We start from the raw sequence: 17,704 nt of genomic DNA, 5'->3' as shown, positions 1-17,704 counted from the left end.
CCGGGCAAGGACAGAGAGACTCAAGAGGAGCTTCTATCCCCAAGCCATCCGGGCCCTAAACACACACACCCGCCCTCTCACATCATCTATAATTGACTGAGACAGGACTTTTCCAGACACTAAACCAAGGCACAATGTACATTTCAATTCCTTTAATTTTAAATATGTTTATATTGTCTATCCTGTAAAATAGTCAGATGTCTATTCATATTAATGTACAGAATTCACCTTCTTGCTGCTACTACTGCACATTCACCCAGTGTATATACTACATATATATATATATATAATGTTTTCTTCCTCTACACCCCCCCCCAATTTTTTTTTGCACATGTCGAGGAGTGTGTCAGGCTACATTTCACTGTGTGTTATACTTGTATAACTATGCATGTGACAAATAATAAAGAACCTTGAACCTTGAACCTTGTATCAAAGTAGCACTGAGTATTTTATGCTAACCCTAAAACTGCATACTGTTTTGTGGCAAACACGTCTCCTATGTGCATTCATATAGTCCAGTTACAAATAGTTGTATTTATGCAATGAGTGACACTGATTGAGTTATTACAAGCTATTTTTGGTAATCAAAAGAGTAAAATTAGCTTAATTACTAAATCTTGAGTGAGGAATTTGTGACTAGTTGCAAAGACAGCAGGAAGTACTGATTATAGATATTCATGCTATTGACATAGGCTGACTTTAGGGCATACACTAAGGAGCTGTGATTTTTTTTTATGGGTCTTCTTGACCAAGATCAAAGCAACAGAGTCCTGTGATCCTCATCTTTGTGGACTGGAGAACTGACAGTCAGGAGAGGGTTGAAAGGTCTACCAAATGAAGCTATTAATTTCTATTCTCAGCTCCATGCCATGAAAGCATTTGGACTGATAAAAAAGCTGCTTAATGGGTCAGTGGTGAATCTGGAAGAACAAAGATTGAATCCCTAAGAATGTAACAGTCTGAAGAGCCACACTGAAGTCTCTCTCTCTCTCTCTCTCTCTCTCTCTCTCTCTCTCTCTCTCTCTCTCCCCCCATGTGTCTCAGTCTCTGCTTTTCTAAAAGAAAATTTGGTGCATTCACACAATCCTTGCCTCTCTGACTTTGTCCTCAGTCATTATGTCTATTATGTCTGCTTCACGTGGACCTTAAATGCGATGACATGGTACATACTGTGCTCTGAGTCCCTGTTCTCCCTTTCTCCCTCACTCTCTCTCCCTTTCTTTCCTTCCTATTGTTCACCTGCAACATGTGCTTCTGTAGATTAGAGTTGGCATTTGCCTCCTGACCACCCCAGGTGAATACTGTAAGCACGAGTGCGTGTCCCAGGCCGTGGCCGACCTATGGTATACTGAATGCAGACTTGCGCACATAGCCACCAAGGAACTCTGAGCTAGCTTGGTTTGACACGGTACCTCTTCATATTTTTGGAAATCTAAATCTCCAAGCCCCAGGTTCTGTCTTGCTTCACAGAGTCAGACAAGGGGTTTGGGAGGATTTTTCTTTTTATGTTTTAGCTGAAGATGGTGCTTTAATAGCCTGCAGCCTCTTTAGGTGTCTTTCCGCACTAAGATTTTGATTGGCGGCCCAGGGACTCAGGCAGTATTACCATAGTTATCTCACTATACCACACACCTGCAACACTCAGAGCTTCCTGAGCTGTCTGTCATGCCTCTCAATTTGCACCACAAGTTGGACAAAAAAAAAGAAAAGGGTCAATTAAGGGTGCAGACCCATAGCAGAAAGGTCACATTGGCGACCGTCGCTGTGGATCTCTCCAAAGCAATTTACCAAAAAGTCTTTCATGCCACCTTTTCTGTCACTGAATGCTAATGCTAATTGAACATGTGTGACCAATCAAAACAGACTGTTGGCCATGGAGGAAGAAGCAGATTATCCATGTACACATGATCAGTGTCTGCAGCTGAAGACCTAGAACTACTTCTTTATAGCAATCTGCAAGCTGTGACATTACACATTAATTGATTATCTTGTCATAAAATCAAATGCAAAGCAGCAGTAAATCCTTCCACAAATGTACTTGAAAAACAAATTGGAGTGGTCTATTATTATTTTAGTCAACTGTTACAAAAATTAACTAATAGTTTGCGCATGATAAAGCGAGTTCTTACATATAGAAAAATGTGGTTTGTATATTATTTTACAGATTGAGATGCAATGTGTCCATCATTGTTATACCTGTCTTAAATAATGGCAATAACCATGCACGAAATACAGGGACTATATCATATCATATCATAATAGTAGCAATTTTACAGAGCATTACTTGTGTTGTGTATAGTGACCTTTGACCTTTAGAGTGCATTTCTAAAGAGGTTTGCTTTTTCTTCTTTATGTTTCACTAAGCGAGACTTTTAACAGTGCGCTTACTTTCATTTTTTTGTGTAATCTCCTTTCTGTCTCTTTCAGACTCTCACGGCATGGATCTGTTTGCAGTCGCAGTCCATGAGTTTGGTCATGCCATCGGTCTGGTCCACACCTCTGCAATGGAGTCCATCATGAGACCATACTACCAGGGCCCTGTTGGAGACCCTCTAAAATATGATCTACCCTATGAAGACAAAGTCAGAGTTTGGCAGCTTTATGGTATGTAGAAGGCGCCCGTGTGTGTGTGTGTGTGTGTGTGTGTGTGTGTGTGTGTGTGTGTGTGTGTGTGTGTGTGTGTGTGTGTGTGTGTGTGTGTGTGTGTGTGTGTGTGTCAGGGAGATGAGCCAGAAAAGTAAATTACTTTGATTCCTAACAAATTTCCATTTATTGAATCTGCCTCAGGTGTTACTGAAAAGCACAAATTCATAAACATTTGTATTCTTTGTTTCATAGTAGTAGTAATGGGGTGTGTGATGTTAAGGCATAAAAGCAAACTGGCTGTGTAACTATGAAAAGGATCATAACAGCAAGTAAAGACAGGCATAATGATGCCAATAATGAACTAAAACACACAATTAGAAACATCAGGGTGGCAGGGTGGATAGAAATATAATTAGTGTTGGACAATAAATGATACCAACCTCTCCCACAGGGGAATTGTGGAAAAGGGGAGAGACCAAAAAGGGGTACCGCAAATTTATAGGGTTGCACCAAAGAAGAAGAAAAGGATGAGGAGGGGCTCTCACTGACAGTGAAGATAACTACAGGCTTGGGGATCCTGGAGTTTAGAACACATTTTGTGTAATTATTATAACTATATGTAATTTGTGACCCGGTTACACACAAGAGACAACATTTCAACAGGCATAAAATGGTATTTTTGCACCAACAAGGTGATTAGAATTAGCTGAGAACTTGACATGTGTCAGCACAGTGTGCAGCGTGTCCTTAACAACGCATTGCACATATAAAAAAATAGAAGTAGCAGGCCTAAAAAACTATCTATAGCAAATGAATTGCACTGTCATGTCCTGAAAATAAGGAAAAAGCCAGCAAAGACCTGACACAGGACCTGCATCTGCACCTGTTGTTGGTGCATATTTGCACATTTCAGTAGGTCACTGCACCTATTTCCCATTTCCTGGCAAAACATAAAGAAATGAGGGGTGACTCAAGGCCTGTAACAATATATGACCTAAATCAGAACTGCTTAATTTATTTTTCCTATTACAGTCAGCTGTTTCGTGTATTTCCATAATTATATTAAACAATTTTATGCTCCTGGCTAAGCCTCTTTACTGGAAATATAGTTTTGTTTTTTCCCATCATTAATATGAAATATGTGCTGCAGTAAATACTCACAAAATTATCTGCTTACCTGATGAATCATCATTAGTAACAAGCAGTGTCAAACATGATCAATGCTGTGAAGTCGCCAACCCTTCATAGAATCCTTCTCTGCTGGCCGTGAGTCATGATCCTTGGCTGTAATTATGTTTGTCTCGCAGTAAACTAGTGGCTGTGACAGCTCAGGAGACTGAAGATACAGCAGCCTCATCTCATGCAGGGGGCACCAATTTATGAGCTCTGCAGAGCAAGGTTATTGATTTAATGAAAACATGGATGGAGTTAATTGGACCTCATTATGCCATGTGACTTCATCAAACCTTTCCCTGATCCAGGAAGTGACAGTGAGACAAGAAAGAAAGAAAATGATGACTTTTAGAAAAACACAATCAAGTGCAGGGATAAATAATGGTGGCGTGTGATTTGAATTGCTGAATCCTGCTGAATGGGGAATATTGTGACACGTGGAAATGATCAAACTACCTCATTTTGAGTTGACTTTGGATCCAAAAAAAATGTTGGTGATCACAACCCCCATGGTTATTCCTAACCAACCAATGACCAGTCCTACAAATATCTTTCTGTCCGCACTGATAGCACTGTAACCTCCATCCATCCATTCGCTTCCGCTTATCCTTTTCAGGGTCGCGGGGGGCACTGGAGCCCATCCCAGCTGTCATAGGGCGAGAGGCAGGGTACACCCTGGACAGGTCGCCAGTCTGTCGCAGGGCCAACACACAGGGACAGACAACCATTCGCACTCACATTCATTCACACATTCACACCTAGTGACAATTTGGATTATCCAATTAACCTATCCCCACAAGCTGCATGTCTTTGGACGGTGGGAGGAAGCCGGAGTACCCAGAGGGAACCCACGCAAACACGGGGAGAACATGCAAACTCCACACAGAAAGACCCCGGCCTGATGTTGGAATTGAACTCAGGACCTTCTTGCTGTGCGGCAACAGTGCTAACCACCGTGCCAACCACCGTGCCACCATGCTGCCCTGTAACACTGTAACCTCACATATTTATTTTAGTCATACATACTTTTGACTCCTCCATTGTTGAATGATTTGGCAACTTTTTTCTGTCATTAAAATCAAAGCTAACCCGTTTTGCTGCAACACGTTCTCACTCCCAAAGCGTAACATTTTACGCTAGGTGACAAATCGTCACCATATTACGCTTTCGGCTACCCACCACGTTCCTAAATGACGACCTCGGAAAAAAGAGGAAATATGAGAACCGTCTGCACTGACTCTACACATGTTTGCTCTTTTTCTTCAAATCGCTTAGAAACACGCTATTTAACATCATTAAAGTCCTGGTTAAGATCAGGAATAAGGTTATGGTTAGGGCTAGGGATAAGGTTAGGTTTAGGGCTGGAATACAGGGCTGGAACGTCTATTCCCGCGGGAGCGTCATTGCACTGGATTCCAGCCATAACCCGCCGCGTACCATAAGAACGCCGAAGGTCTCCTTTCGCGTTCCTCAGGAACGCCGCGGGACGTGACAAAACGTCGACATGTTACGCCTCGGGAGTGAGAACGGGCTGTTTGTTCAGACTGTGTTCTACCTGTGAGTACTGGAACAAGCAGAGAAAATCCATTGTGATCCACATTCTGTACTGCAGTAAGAGCTGCAACTATCAAGCTGATGGCATAGAGTTCAGTAGTCCAAAATGAACTCAAGGGCTCTATTCTTTTTCTACATCTTACAATTTTAAACTGTCCTCTAAAATAGTATGAGACCACATAGGTTGCCCTCAGGGCAGTTTTAATTCACTTTGAGTGATGAATCTTCTTTTGTTTCTACCTACTTATCTAATTGTATATCCCTGCACACACTTGCACAGACAAAAGTACCAGACCACCTTATATATAAATCCCATAGGAAGTGCTTGGAAACCCATGCCACGAGGTTCCCGGTGCACAATTTTTGTGCTGATGTTAATGCCAAATTATTGGCATTATTAGGGTGACCAACCATCCTCTTTTTTTGCACTTGCTGACTTGTAAAAGCCTATATGACATTTTTATTTCACCATTCATTAACTGCACAGAGAAGGCATAGTTTAAATACGTTAAAGTTTTCTTTAAGTAAACAGTTTTATTAAAGTTCTTCATGACTGGTGCAATTGTCCTCTTTTTTTGGAAATCAAAATATGGTCACCATGGCATTAAGCCATTATGATCCTGTGGCAATGGGACTGAAAATGTGTCATATGAAATGTAAGACACAAATGGAGAACAAAAGAAACTAAATAAATTATCAAAAATAGTATAGGGGATTTATTGTTATTACATATGTTTGTCTTGTTTTCCCAGGTGTTAGAGACTCAGTGTCCCACACAAATCAACCAGGCAGTTCGTCTCAGACAGCCGAGCCTCCTGTCCTGCTAGATCTTCCTGAAAACAGGTCCACGGTCATGTAAGTAGAAGTATAAAAGGTATCTGTTATCTTTTAAATGCAACAGAAATAGATCTGGCACTCTAATAATAATGCAGTCCATAAAAATCACTTAATTCCTTAGTAGTTGTTTTAAGGTCTCTTTTACCTAAATTAGCTGCATTGTTTGGAAGGAGGAAAGCCAATTTCAGTATTCATTTCATCTTAATTTCATAAATTTAGTTAAGCGGGCATGATGGCCAGAGGGTCTGTGTCAATAAAACTCAAAGCACAGTTCATCTCAGGACACAACTTAGTGAAATGCTTTTTGATTGAAGTGAAAACAAGCCTCAGCAGAAGCAAATAAACCATCTTCTCAATGTGCATTCTGTCTATTTACATAGTTGTGGAAAAATGGTGATATTAAAGTCATGACAATAAATGAATTTACATCCACAGGCCTCATGCAGGTGGTATTCATTCGTTTTATTTCACTGGATTGAATCACATTACAAAGAGATTTCAGTTTTTGGGATGATTCCTTGTACATAATTGCATTGTGATTGTTTTATAATTGTATCAGGTTTTTGTTACTTCCACTGAGACGCAGTGTAATGAATCTATGCAGGCTTACATTCATTGTAAAAAAGAATTTTCTTGTGGGGAGGGGGAGACTTGATAGAACTTGTAAGGTACCAAAAAGCAAATTAGCCAAGAGTGAGCATGGGACCTTGCCCATCAAATTAAGCAATTCTCAGAAGACAGTTGGGCAGCTATCAACCTGTAGTTTCTTTAGGTTATCAAGCTTAATTAGACTGCATTTTGTCCATTTATACATTTTGAGAGTACATACACTCTCTCGCACACATCACACACACAACCTAACCACTCAACCCCAGCCTGGGGTAGCCCCCAAAAACAAAGCAAACCTGAAGAAACTTTAGTCTGAAGGTCTACAGAGTTTAGTTAGTTTCAGATGGGTGGAGGTACAAATACAACTACACACGGTGAGGTAATGCTAAAACACCACAGATGAACATTTAGCAGCGTTTGCTCGCCAGTTTCAGACGTCCACTAGCTTCATTAATTGTTTCCTGCTGCCTTGGTCAGGTCATGGTGTGTGGAAAAAGCTAGATTGGGCCCGACAAGGGCACCAATACTGACCACTACACTGTGGTGTAGCGCTAATAGAGTTCTGAATAGAGACCTTTGTTGGTAATATAAGGCCTGGCAGGCTCTCACTCTCAGCCCTGTGGTGCTAATGGCTTCATCATTGGCATGCAGGCCACGTCAGTGATTTAAATCACTTAAAAACCTTGGGGATAAACACACCGAGGGATTTCACCATGTCAGCCTGATAGCTACCTCACTTCTTTTAGCATGGTTTCAATGATTCACGCACAGGCACCTGAGAGGATATCAGGAACAGCTTGTGCAAAATTTCTCAGAAGGGGTCGACGCATGTCAGTAAAAAGCTACGCAATATAATCGGTCAAATAATTTTTTCACTTTTCACAACTGAGGAAATTTTTGCAAATGAGAGGTGAGTCATTAGAACCGAGATACAACATTTTCTGTGGTGGCTAGAGGTCTAAAGCTTTATAAATGTCCAGTTTAGAATCCAGCAGATCCTTGTTATCGCTCATTTTACGCTGTTTTTCCCTTCTTACTTTCTTCCCATCTCTCTCAGGCTGGCACGAGATACCCCAGACAGATGCACCAGTCACTTTGATGCAGTGGCCCAGATACGAGGAGAGGCCTTCTTTTTCAAAGGTACAACAGCACAAACAGCGAAAGAGATATGCAAAGCTGCAGAGCTATGAGGGGAGGGAAAATAACCCAAAACAAAAAAGAAAAGAAAAGAAATGAGAAATTAGCCAAAAGAGCAGCAGTGGAGAAAGAGTCAAATGAAAGAAGTGAGAAAGGGAAAGAGAATGAGAGCGAGGTGGTAGTTGTAGATACCCGACTGAGCCAGTTGAGCCCTGCTGAGAGACTTCAGTATAAAAATTACATCACCCTTTCATGCTTGCCCTCTGGAGGAATGACCCCTAGCCTCCCACTGACAACGGAAACAAGAAACAGACTTGCATACCTTCTGCAGTAGCAGTGTTAGTAAAGTCTACTGAATTTTAACGATGTTTTTATAGAACTTTTTAATATAATTTGTTTTTTGCTGTCACACTTTGAAATCAAGGACATGGAAAGTTTGTAGATAATTAATAGAATATTTCAATTTATCTGTAGCTCTTAGCAGCCTTTAATAATTGTATTATGTCTTCCTGCCACAAATATCAAACCTTTCAAACTAGGGCTGCTCCTTGTCATTTGTAGGTCATTGCTTGTTGTGTTTCTTGTACACTTTAGATGATTAAGTCTGGAAGGACATTTAGAGCAACACCGGTAATAGTGTTGTTCCTCTTATTTTGAACCTGTTCTTCATAGGGAAGTACTTCTGGCGACTAACAAGAGAGAAGCACCTGGTGTCTCTGCGTCCTGCTCAGATCCATCGCTTCTGGCGGGGCCTCCCAACCAATCTGGATAGTGTGGACGCAGTGTACGAGAGGCCTGGGGACCACAAAATTGTGTTTTTTAAAGGTATAGTATCAAAAACATTGGAAGAGAGCAGGTGGGATTTTTAAGGAAATTGTGTATTTTGTAAGTCTATGTGAGTAGGAGAGGAGTTTAAATGACATTTAAAGTATTGAAAAGAAGGACATAAACAAGCTACAACTTTTGAGCTACCACTGTGGTTAAGACAAAAAAGCAACACAAAAAAACATATGTGTGCGTTTTTGTTTTTTTTTAATTTAATTATTTCCTTTCATTATTTTCTTTTCAAATGTATCCTCTCAGATGTCTTTTCTTTATAAAACATTTTTCTTTATAAAACATCATAATGGTAAGTAGGTTTTAACTCGTTATGTTTAACTTTCTTTAGGTTTAAAATACTGGGTATTTAAAGACAATATTGTGGAGGAAGGTTACCCTCGTCCCATCAGTGACTTTGGCCTACCGTTGGAGGGTGTGGACGCTGCCTTTGTTTGGCTACACAACGACAAAACCTACTTCTTTAAGGACAACCGCTATTGGCGATACGATGACCATCTGAGACGAATGGACCTGGGCTACCCTAAGGACAGCAACCTCTGGAAAAGGCTGCCATCACAACTTGATGATGCCATGAGGTGGTCTGATGGTGAGTAATCTTTTTTTTTTTTTTTTACAGTTTTGCCCGCCCATCTTATGTGCATAAAATGATGAAAAAGAGAGGCAAAGTTGACACTGGCACAGTTGTGTCCTTGGGCAAGATACTGAACCCCAGACCTTCCCTGATGCATGCACTGTTGTATGTGTGAGTGCATGTGAGTGCATGTCCTTGATAGATAGCGGATTGCATGTACAGAATAATGATGTGACTTTGATTAGAATTGCATAGCACAGTATGCATACCAGTTGGTTAACCATTTACTTTACTGTGAAATTTGACATGGACATCTTGTCCTTATCCAAGAGTTTCAACTAAAACAAAGTCAACTGAGCGCTTTGTTTTAGACACTGAAGTGTCGGTGTGCTCTAAGACAGAGCTAGAGGTAGAAGACGCAGAACCTAAAATTTCTTTCTGCAGTGCTTTACAGTGAGTGATGATAATTTGAAATTTAAGAAAAACACTAAAGAGTTTATTTCCTTTAAGGAAATAACCATATGTTTGATAATAAATCTGCATAGCAAATTGTTTACATCATCCTCAAAAAAAATGATCAAAACTACACCTTAATCAATCACCCAGAGTCAGAATGTCCTCAGAGTAAAGCCAGTGACATATTTTTGACCGCTTCTGTCTTGATTAAAAATTGATTATAAAGACACTCTGATTGATTAGATTCAACATATAAATGATGAATTGCCTGTCAGTTTCTTTCAGTGAAAAATGATTACATTTCTCTGAGAAAAATAGAGTCATAACACTCCACCACAGCATCAAACCAGTAGTCTGCTGTGCTATTTTCTAAGCCTAAGGCAAGACTATGCAACACCGTTCTCAGGGGAAGTCCTTAGACCGGAATAAAGTTTGAGAAGAATATGAGACAACAGAACAATTAGGCAAGTTAGGAATGCAGCTTCAAGTTTTGGATGAAATTTTAGGCCTTGCTATTGACATAAGGATGGCAGTGTCATTCACTGAGCCAGTCAGTCCACCACTTCCATTCAGAAGTATGTCTTGAAATGTCACTGAATAGTTCGTCGTGGGATTTTTTTACACACTGTTGTGGTTCCTAGTTGATTCCCTCTATTAGGAGCCCTTTACTTTTCTTTAACATATGCAAAAAGCAAACTCTTAACACGTTAGCATTGCCTTCAATAAGACTATGTAACAAAAAAAAAGTGTCATGAGCCTCAGGAAATCCTGATCTGTCAGATGGCAGGGTCAGGATTTGGTGCAAACAACATGAAAGCATGGAGCCATCCAGCTTTGTAGCAATGATTCAGACTGGTAGTAGTGTAATGGTTTATAGTTTTTTTTTATGTCTTGTCACACTTAGGGACACTAATATCAACTGAGCATATACCCTTTACACGCAGTGTAGGTATTTGTTTTATAGCTGATTCCAGCAGAATAACATGCAATGTCATAAAGCTTAAATTATGTCAGACTGGTTTCTTGAATTTGACATTGAGTTCACTTTACTCAAATGGCCTCCGTAGCCATTAATAGGACACCTTTGGGATGTGGTGGAATGGGAATTTTGCATCATGACGCTGAAAAAATCTGGAGCAGCTGTGTGATGCTATCATGTCAATATGGACCAAAATCTCTGAGGTATGTTTCTAGCCCCGTGTTGAATTTGTACCCCAAAGAACTGATGTAGGTCTGAAGGCAAAAACCACATTGTTTAATTTTAAAAAAATGCTGTAGAGATATTATAGATTGCTATAAAATCAAATGTACAGCTTTGTAGTTCACAGAGAGAGTATCCTTGTGATTTTGGTCCTGTCTTACCTTCTTCTTTTGCATTATAAATGTTAACATTTATCATTTTAAGTCAATACAATACAAATGACACCAGCCATCAGTGTCGTTGGATTTAAGTGTCGTTTGGCAGAATATGGTTATTTTACCAAAACCTTTTGTTTTGCTTATTCTTCAGTCTTAAAATGTATACTTCATTCTTACATGAATAATGTGAGACTGCCCTCTGGAGTACTCACAGCCAGTCATGTTGTAACATCGAGGCTGTTTTTTTGTCCAGCTGACTCCTGTAACCTGCGGTGCAATTTGTGATCTATTATTTCTGTCATGGATCTTTCAGAATAAGTGAAGCATGTTCCATGGATTTAAAAATTTAAGCATGTTCTGGGGATTCAGTGTTCAGATTCCGAGACAAATCAAAAGCCTAATACGTGTCCTTTAAGAGTTTTCATTATTCACGCAATGCATTTTGTTCCACCATTTGCTCCTATTTCATTTTAGTCTATTTATATTTGGCATTCCTTGGATGCATCCATGATTGTTTCGGTGTGGCTGTAGGATACAGATTAGAAGAACATTTGCATTTGTTTATTAATTTGTTTAATTTTTTTCATGTGTCAATAGAGGGTTGGGAGTTTGTTTGTTTTTTTAACCTTTATCTGTTATTGACGTTGCACACATGGTCTTGTCTGCCAACACTGCTTCATATTCGCAGTGTCAAACCTTGGAGCTTGCCCAGTGTAATCACTTTGTATAGCTCCACTGTACCAGCTGAGTCAAGGTCACAACACATCACTCCTGTATCTTGGTTAAGAGTTGTAAAATCGCCTGGACACCATCTGTTCGAACAAAAGCAGCAGTTCTTTTCTGTCAGTGTATTAGGCTCTGGATGGTGCTTGAGAGTGTTTTTGGATTTTGAAAATCCATCAAAAAAGCAGACACTTATTTTTAAAATTTGAGAATGCTCAGTGGAAGCCAGGATGTCTCTAACCAACCCTGCAGCGCATGTAAATACAGCAAAGCTCTTTTCCCTGTCAGTGGTCTGTGTTCTGTCTTCCAAGCTTGTAGACTCGGAGGTCTCTGAGCTCTTTGATGAGTTTACCCACATGTTTGTATATTTGTGTGTGTGTGTGTGTGTCTGTGTACACATAAGGATACTTGTTCTTCCTCTGCAGAATTTTCAACAAGAAACAAACCTTCTGCTCCCTGTTACACCACCCCATGCAAGTGCAGTTTACATGAAAGAACACTTGTGAATGAAAGGTGTTCACACGTGTAAACAGGTTAGTCTAGATAGAGTTTACGGGGTGGTTATGAACCTAAAACAGACCATACTCTTCGATGCTGTCTCCTTGTGAAGCATCTACAGGTTGCCACCCACCCTTCTTGGCAGATTTGGCTCTCTCTGATTTCCTTTTACTAAAATTGAAACTCAAGTTGAAAGGCTGACACAGGGGAGAAGATCTAACTGTCTTTGCAAAAATTGCCAAATTTAAATCCATTTTGGTTTTTGCTTTTATAGTCGCAGTAGTGTGCCTTGATCAATTTTCATAATTCTTAAATGGTGCTAAAGCACTTGCTTGGATGAAGATTGTTTTGGAGGGTTTTTTTGTTGTTGTTGTTGGGTTTTTTTTTTTATCGTTTTGAGATAAAAGCAGTCAAGTTGGAAACCCGTATGCCTAAACGCACATATACAAACCATGGGACCTGGGAATTGAAGCCACATCAAAGCCTGTTCTCGGTTTGTTTCACCATCTCAGTGTGAATAGACAGGAAATAGAGATTGAAACAGACAAAGGGAAAGAGAGTGATACGACACCAAAGAGGAAAGAGGACACGTGGTGACATCTTGCCATAAAAATTATTTAGAAATACTCGAAGAATGTGTAAGTAATAGAGAATATAAAACTTCAGGACAAAGATATTAAAGTTGTTGGAAATATAGATTCATTCAGGTGATACGAATTTTAGAAAAACAGGAAATGACAGTAAAACCATAGAAAATGGTTGAAAAATGGAGGGAAAGAGGACATAAAGTCTATAAATGCTTCTGTAATTCTAAAAACAATCATAGCTGCTGACATCAGTACAGCACTCAGGAATAGTCTTACCTTTTATGGATTTGATCTTAGACTCAAGTTCTCAGAAACCAGCTAACACTATATCTGCAGTACTGTCAAATTAGTAGAGTCAAAATATCAACTTGAGTTAAGGCCTTAGTCGCACAGGCCTAGAGACCACTGGATAAGTAAAATTGTCTTTTCCCCAGCTGTTGTTGAACAGCTCATCAAAAGCCTTGTTATTTGGTCACTATCAAATGATCTGTTTCTGCTTTGTTGTGCGCTTTTCAACTTTCAGGCTTCACAGACAGTCGCCAAGTGTTTAGGGACAAGTCGGTGTGTTGCATGCTGTCTGTGAGCCTTTTGATGGAACCCCATCTACCTCTTAACAAGCAGTTTCACTAAGTAACTAACCATTTGCCAATCAGGGGAATATGAGTATGAACTTTGGCAGGGCAGTCTTTATTTTTTCAGCCTCACCAAAACTATCATGGTACATAAATGCTGATAAGTGTGCATTATTACACAGCTAAGAATTGCAGTGACTAAAAGCAGCATTTACTCAAAAGCAGTCATTAGGGTAAATATGAGACCAATTATATTTGTGTTCAGTTTTGCCAGTTCATTGCATAATGTCAGACATGCATTATTTATTTATTTTGTTGTTGTTGTTGTTAATGAAAAGGCCAAAACTAATGAAACAATAGTAGCTAAAGGTATTAACTGTGAAGACACTCTGACATGCTTCATTCCTTTGGTCCATAGAGCTGTTTTAATTGTTTTTAATTGAGAGCCACACCATTACGTGCACTATCATTATCATGAACTTTGGCAGGGCAGTCCATCTTTAGTCAACCTCACCGACACTATGAAGGTACACAAGTGCCGATTAGTGTGTTTTAATACACAGCAAAAAATGGTTGTGAATAAATATTACTATTTATTCCTGTTTCAGAAAAGATTTGCTAAGCAGCACAAAGGAAGTTAAAGTATTTTTAATTGATTAATAAAAGAAATTACATGCCTAGTGAGCATTAATGGCCTTGGGGGCGAGAGACTCACTGGGAAGCTTGAGGAATGTGTTGTTGGTTTTCATCTTTTTACACGATTTAATTACAAAAGTATAACAGCGTCATCCTTTGATTCACATATTTCAGCACTGAAGTAAAAAGAAGATGTCCTTCAAGATAAGTTACTGGCATAACATATCATATAAATCACCTAATTAGTTTACACCCTTTATATAGGTGAAAATTACTACGAGTCTGCATAGAGTCACAAGCTTATATAACCTATAACGGTGGATGAAACTTAAAGGGTTCACTGTCTTCATGAACTTTATTTGTTCTGCACAGCTCATGACTCATCTTCAGTCAAAGAAGCTGTATTATTAGCCAGAACTCAGTGACATGAAGTGTATTCTCCAGATTCTGACAGCTGTAGGACGCTTGATCTCTGAGGGAAAGAAAGAACAAGTTGAAAAAGACAAAGTGACATTAAGCCCTACTGTACAAGTTTGATCTTCCAATAACTGTGACAGAGGAGAAAGTAGAATGTGTACTATATTCTCTTTGTGAAGATCAAAATGATACTTAAAGTTAGAAAGTGAGGACATGTTTGAAAGGTGAAGACCCTGTGGCCTACGCTTTTTGCAAACAGAGAGCTGCTTTAGGATTGTAATTTGGCTGTGTAGGTAGGGTAAAGATTGGGAGTACTCAGAAGAATTAAACTCCATAGGTGTGTTTCCATGCACGATAGTGCATCTTGGGCTCTTTATTGTACTATGCTGCAGCTAAGTGTGAATACATCCTCATGATTATGCACAGGAAAAGGATTACTAGGTGCTGTGAGCCTTCACCCACTTAGAGGAAAACTGCTAGACCAGCACAGCTGCCACATCAACTTGCGTTGCACTTTTTAGGCATTTTAATTGTTCTTATTACCCAACACAAACACAAACTACAAAGCAAAAGCATTTATTTCAGGAGCAGCACTATTATAAGAATGAGGATTTCTTGTAAAAGCTGTGGGCCTTGCCACATTTTTCCATCTAGGTTTCGACCTGAGAAAATGTAGAAAATGGAGGCAAAGCGTCCTGGGAGTACAGACACTCATCCTTTTATTTCACTTCAGAAATTGTGTTTGACATGAAAGCTGTTTGGCATGCATTTTTAAGGACAATGCATGGATATGAACATTAGTGCAATAACCAAAAACATACAGTAAGTGACAGCAATGCAGGCAGTACATTACTTCAGATATACACTCACTGGCTACTTTTTTAGGTACACCTATTCAGCTGCTTATTAACACAAATATCTAATGAACAAATCACATGGCAACAACACAGTACATGTTCAACACGAGCTGCTGACGTTCAAAATGAGTATACGCATAAAAACAGGAGCAACAGTAATACAACCAAGTTATGCAGAAAATGCTTCGAACCTTGAAGCAGATGGACTACAGCAGCACGACACCACACTCGTGTCAGCCAAGACAGGCGTACCAAAATTGGACATTAGGAAATTGAAAGAACCTTGACTGGTGAATTTCAGTTTGGATTTGTTATCGACAAGATGAAAATATGGATAAATTCCTGCCTTTTTTAGGCTGCTCCTGGTGATGTAATCCTGTGAGGGATATGGTCTTGGCACACTTTAGGCCCTTTAGGACCAACTGAGCATCGTTTGAATGGCACAGCCTACCTGAGTATTGTTGCTGACCATGCCCATCCCTTTGTGAGCACAGCGTACCTGTTCCCTGAGGTGATAACACACCATGTCACAAAGCTCAAATCATCTCAAATTGATTTCTCAATTATGACAATGAGTTCTCTGAAGTAAAATGGCCTCCACAGCTATCAGATCTCAATCCAGTAGAGCACCTTTGGGATGTGAAGGAACGAGAGATTACATTATGAATATGCAGCTGAAAAATCTGCAGCAACTGTGTGATGCTATCATGTCAATATGGACCCAAATCTCTGAAGAATGTTTCTGGCACTTTCTCTTTATGCCACAAATAATTAAAGCAGTTCTGAAGACAATATCAAGCATTTTCTATTATGGCTACAGGTCCTATATGCCTTAATAAGTCCTTATCTTTTGTTGTTATTGTCTTTCTTCTCATTTCCCCACTTCCTCCAACACTTCCTCACACACTGTGATAGAATAAGATGCGGTTTAGGTATATATACGTCTGAATAAGCATTCACAGACAAACACTATTCACTCCGGAGTTATGAAGCTATAGCTCTTGGAGCTCTTCTGCACTTGGCGAGCTCCAAGGCCATTAACAATGGGAAAACATTTTTCACTTTGCTCAAACTCCTTCACTTGTTTATCTCTTGCCACTTACTTATTAATGAGCCACACCATTATCACATGTTTACTTCCCTCTGCTTGTTTGTCATAGTCACTGGTTAATGAAAAAAATTCATAGGAATCAGGTGAACAGCCTTGGAGGAGGTGGGCGCCTTCACGTTAACGAATTCAGTCTGTGGGAGATCAGGAAGCTTATTATGAGTTTGTAAACTACATTCAAAACTTTAAGCACATATTAATGCATTCATTTGGAGGTGTTAAGTTTTTCATTTAATTCTGTAATTCAATTTTTTTGTCCCAAATGAACACAATTTCAATGAGTGCATTCACTATAGCCGCATCAGAAATAGAGCAAGAAAAAAGAACGTGCGATGAAAATATTGCCCACAAACTTTGTATGTTATTATCATTCATAATACCACATCTGATAAACCCTGAAAATATTTGTCATAATGGCACTCAGCAAAGTGGCATTTACATCAGAAGCACAGTGCCAATGCCCATTTGGTATTCTGGTGACTCTAATTAACTTAAGTGCCTTGTAGTGAATAGACAGGCACAGTGGTGGGTATATCAGTAGCAATCAACTGACAGTTCAATTATTATGTCAAGAGCACCCATAAGGCATTGCTATGGTCTGAACAGCAAAGGCAAATACAAAATCCACTTTATACTACATATCCAGTGCATGTCAGTTTTACTTAATTATTTCTTCAAAAGGATCACATGTTAATATCTAATATGAAAGTACAGCATGTGCAAACGTATATTTTGCGTGCAAGGAACCAGGCATTCTTGTAATTTTTTTTATAGTGATCTTGAGCAGCAGTTCTCCAGGATTTCTGAAGCTCTTTCAGAGTTTTTACTGCAGATGAACAGTAAACGAAAGTCTCCAAGAAACAGTAAATCCATCAAAGACCTGACTGAGGACCTGAGTGATTCATCTGACCCCTCTGTTGATCCATGTACTGTTTGCTAAAGCCTCATCAAAAATAGAAGATTGGAAGGTTGGCTGTAAAGAAGCCATTCTTAATGAAGGCAGGAAAAAACTGAGGTGTGACAAATTATACAAAAAGTGCGCTGGAAATCAGTGGCAACAGGTCGTTTGGAATGATGAATCCAAATTTGTAATTACTGGTTCAAATCTTAATGATTATCTACAGAGGGGGACAGAAAGGTACAACAGTGATGATCAAATGTGTTGGAGTTATGAATCCAGAAAA

General features: G+C 39.5%; 1 protein-coding gene and 1 long non-coding RNA gene across 2 annotated transcripts in view; one reads left to right on the top strand and one right to left on the bottom strand.

Annotated features, from left to right (window-relative positions):
- Positions 1 to 17,704, bottom strand: part of LOC120714343 — an 873,031-nt gene that overhangs the window by 81,605 nt on the left and 773,722 nt on the right. The window lies entirely within an intron of this gene.
- Positions 1 to 17,704, top strand: part of LOC120714318 (matrix metalloproteinase-17-like) — an 89,202-nt gene that overhangs the window by 69,862 nt on the left and 1,636 nt on the right. Inside the window, exons 5-9 of the mRNA XM_040000477.1 lie at positions 2,428 to 2,604; positions 6,066 to 6,168; positions 7,817 to 7,899; positions 8,569 to 8,721; positions 9,065 to 9,322. Coding sequence (XP_039856411.1) covers positions 2,428 to 2,604; positions 6,066 to 6,168; positions 7,817 to 7,899; positions 8,569 to 8,721; positions 9,065 to 9,322 — 774 coding nt within the window. The remainder of the gene's footprint in view (positions 1 to 2,427; positions 2,605 to 6,065; positions 6,169 to 7,816; positions 7,900 to 8,568; positions 8,722 to 9,064; positions 9,323 to 17,704) is intronic.

The sequence above is a fragment of the Simochromis diagramma genome, unplaced genomic scaffold, assembly GCF_900408965.1.
Source record: "Simochromis diagramma unplaced genomic scaffold, fSimDia1.1 OVJJ01000596.1, whole genome shotgun sequence".
Taxonomy (NCBI): domain Eukaryota; kingdom Metazoa; phylum Chordata; class Actinopteri; order Cichliformes; family Cichlidae; genus Simochromis; species Simochromis diagramma.
Note: the sequence above shows the minus strand (reverse complement) of the source record. Positions and strands in the feature narration are given on the sequence as shown.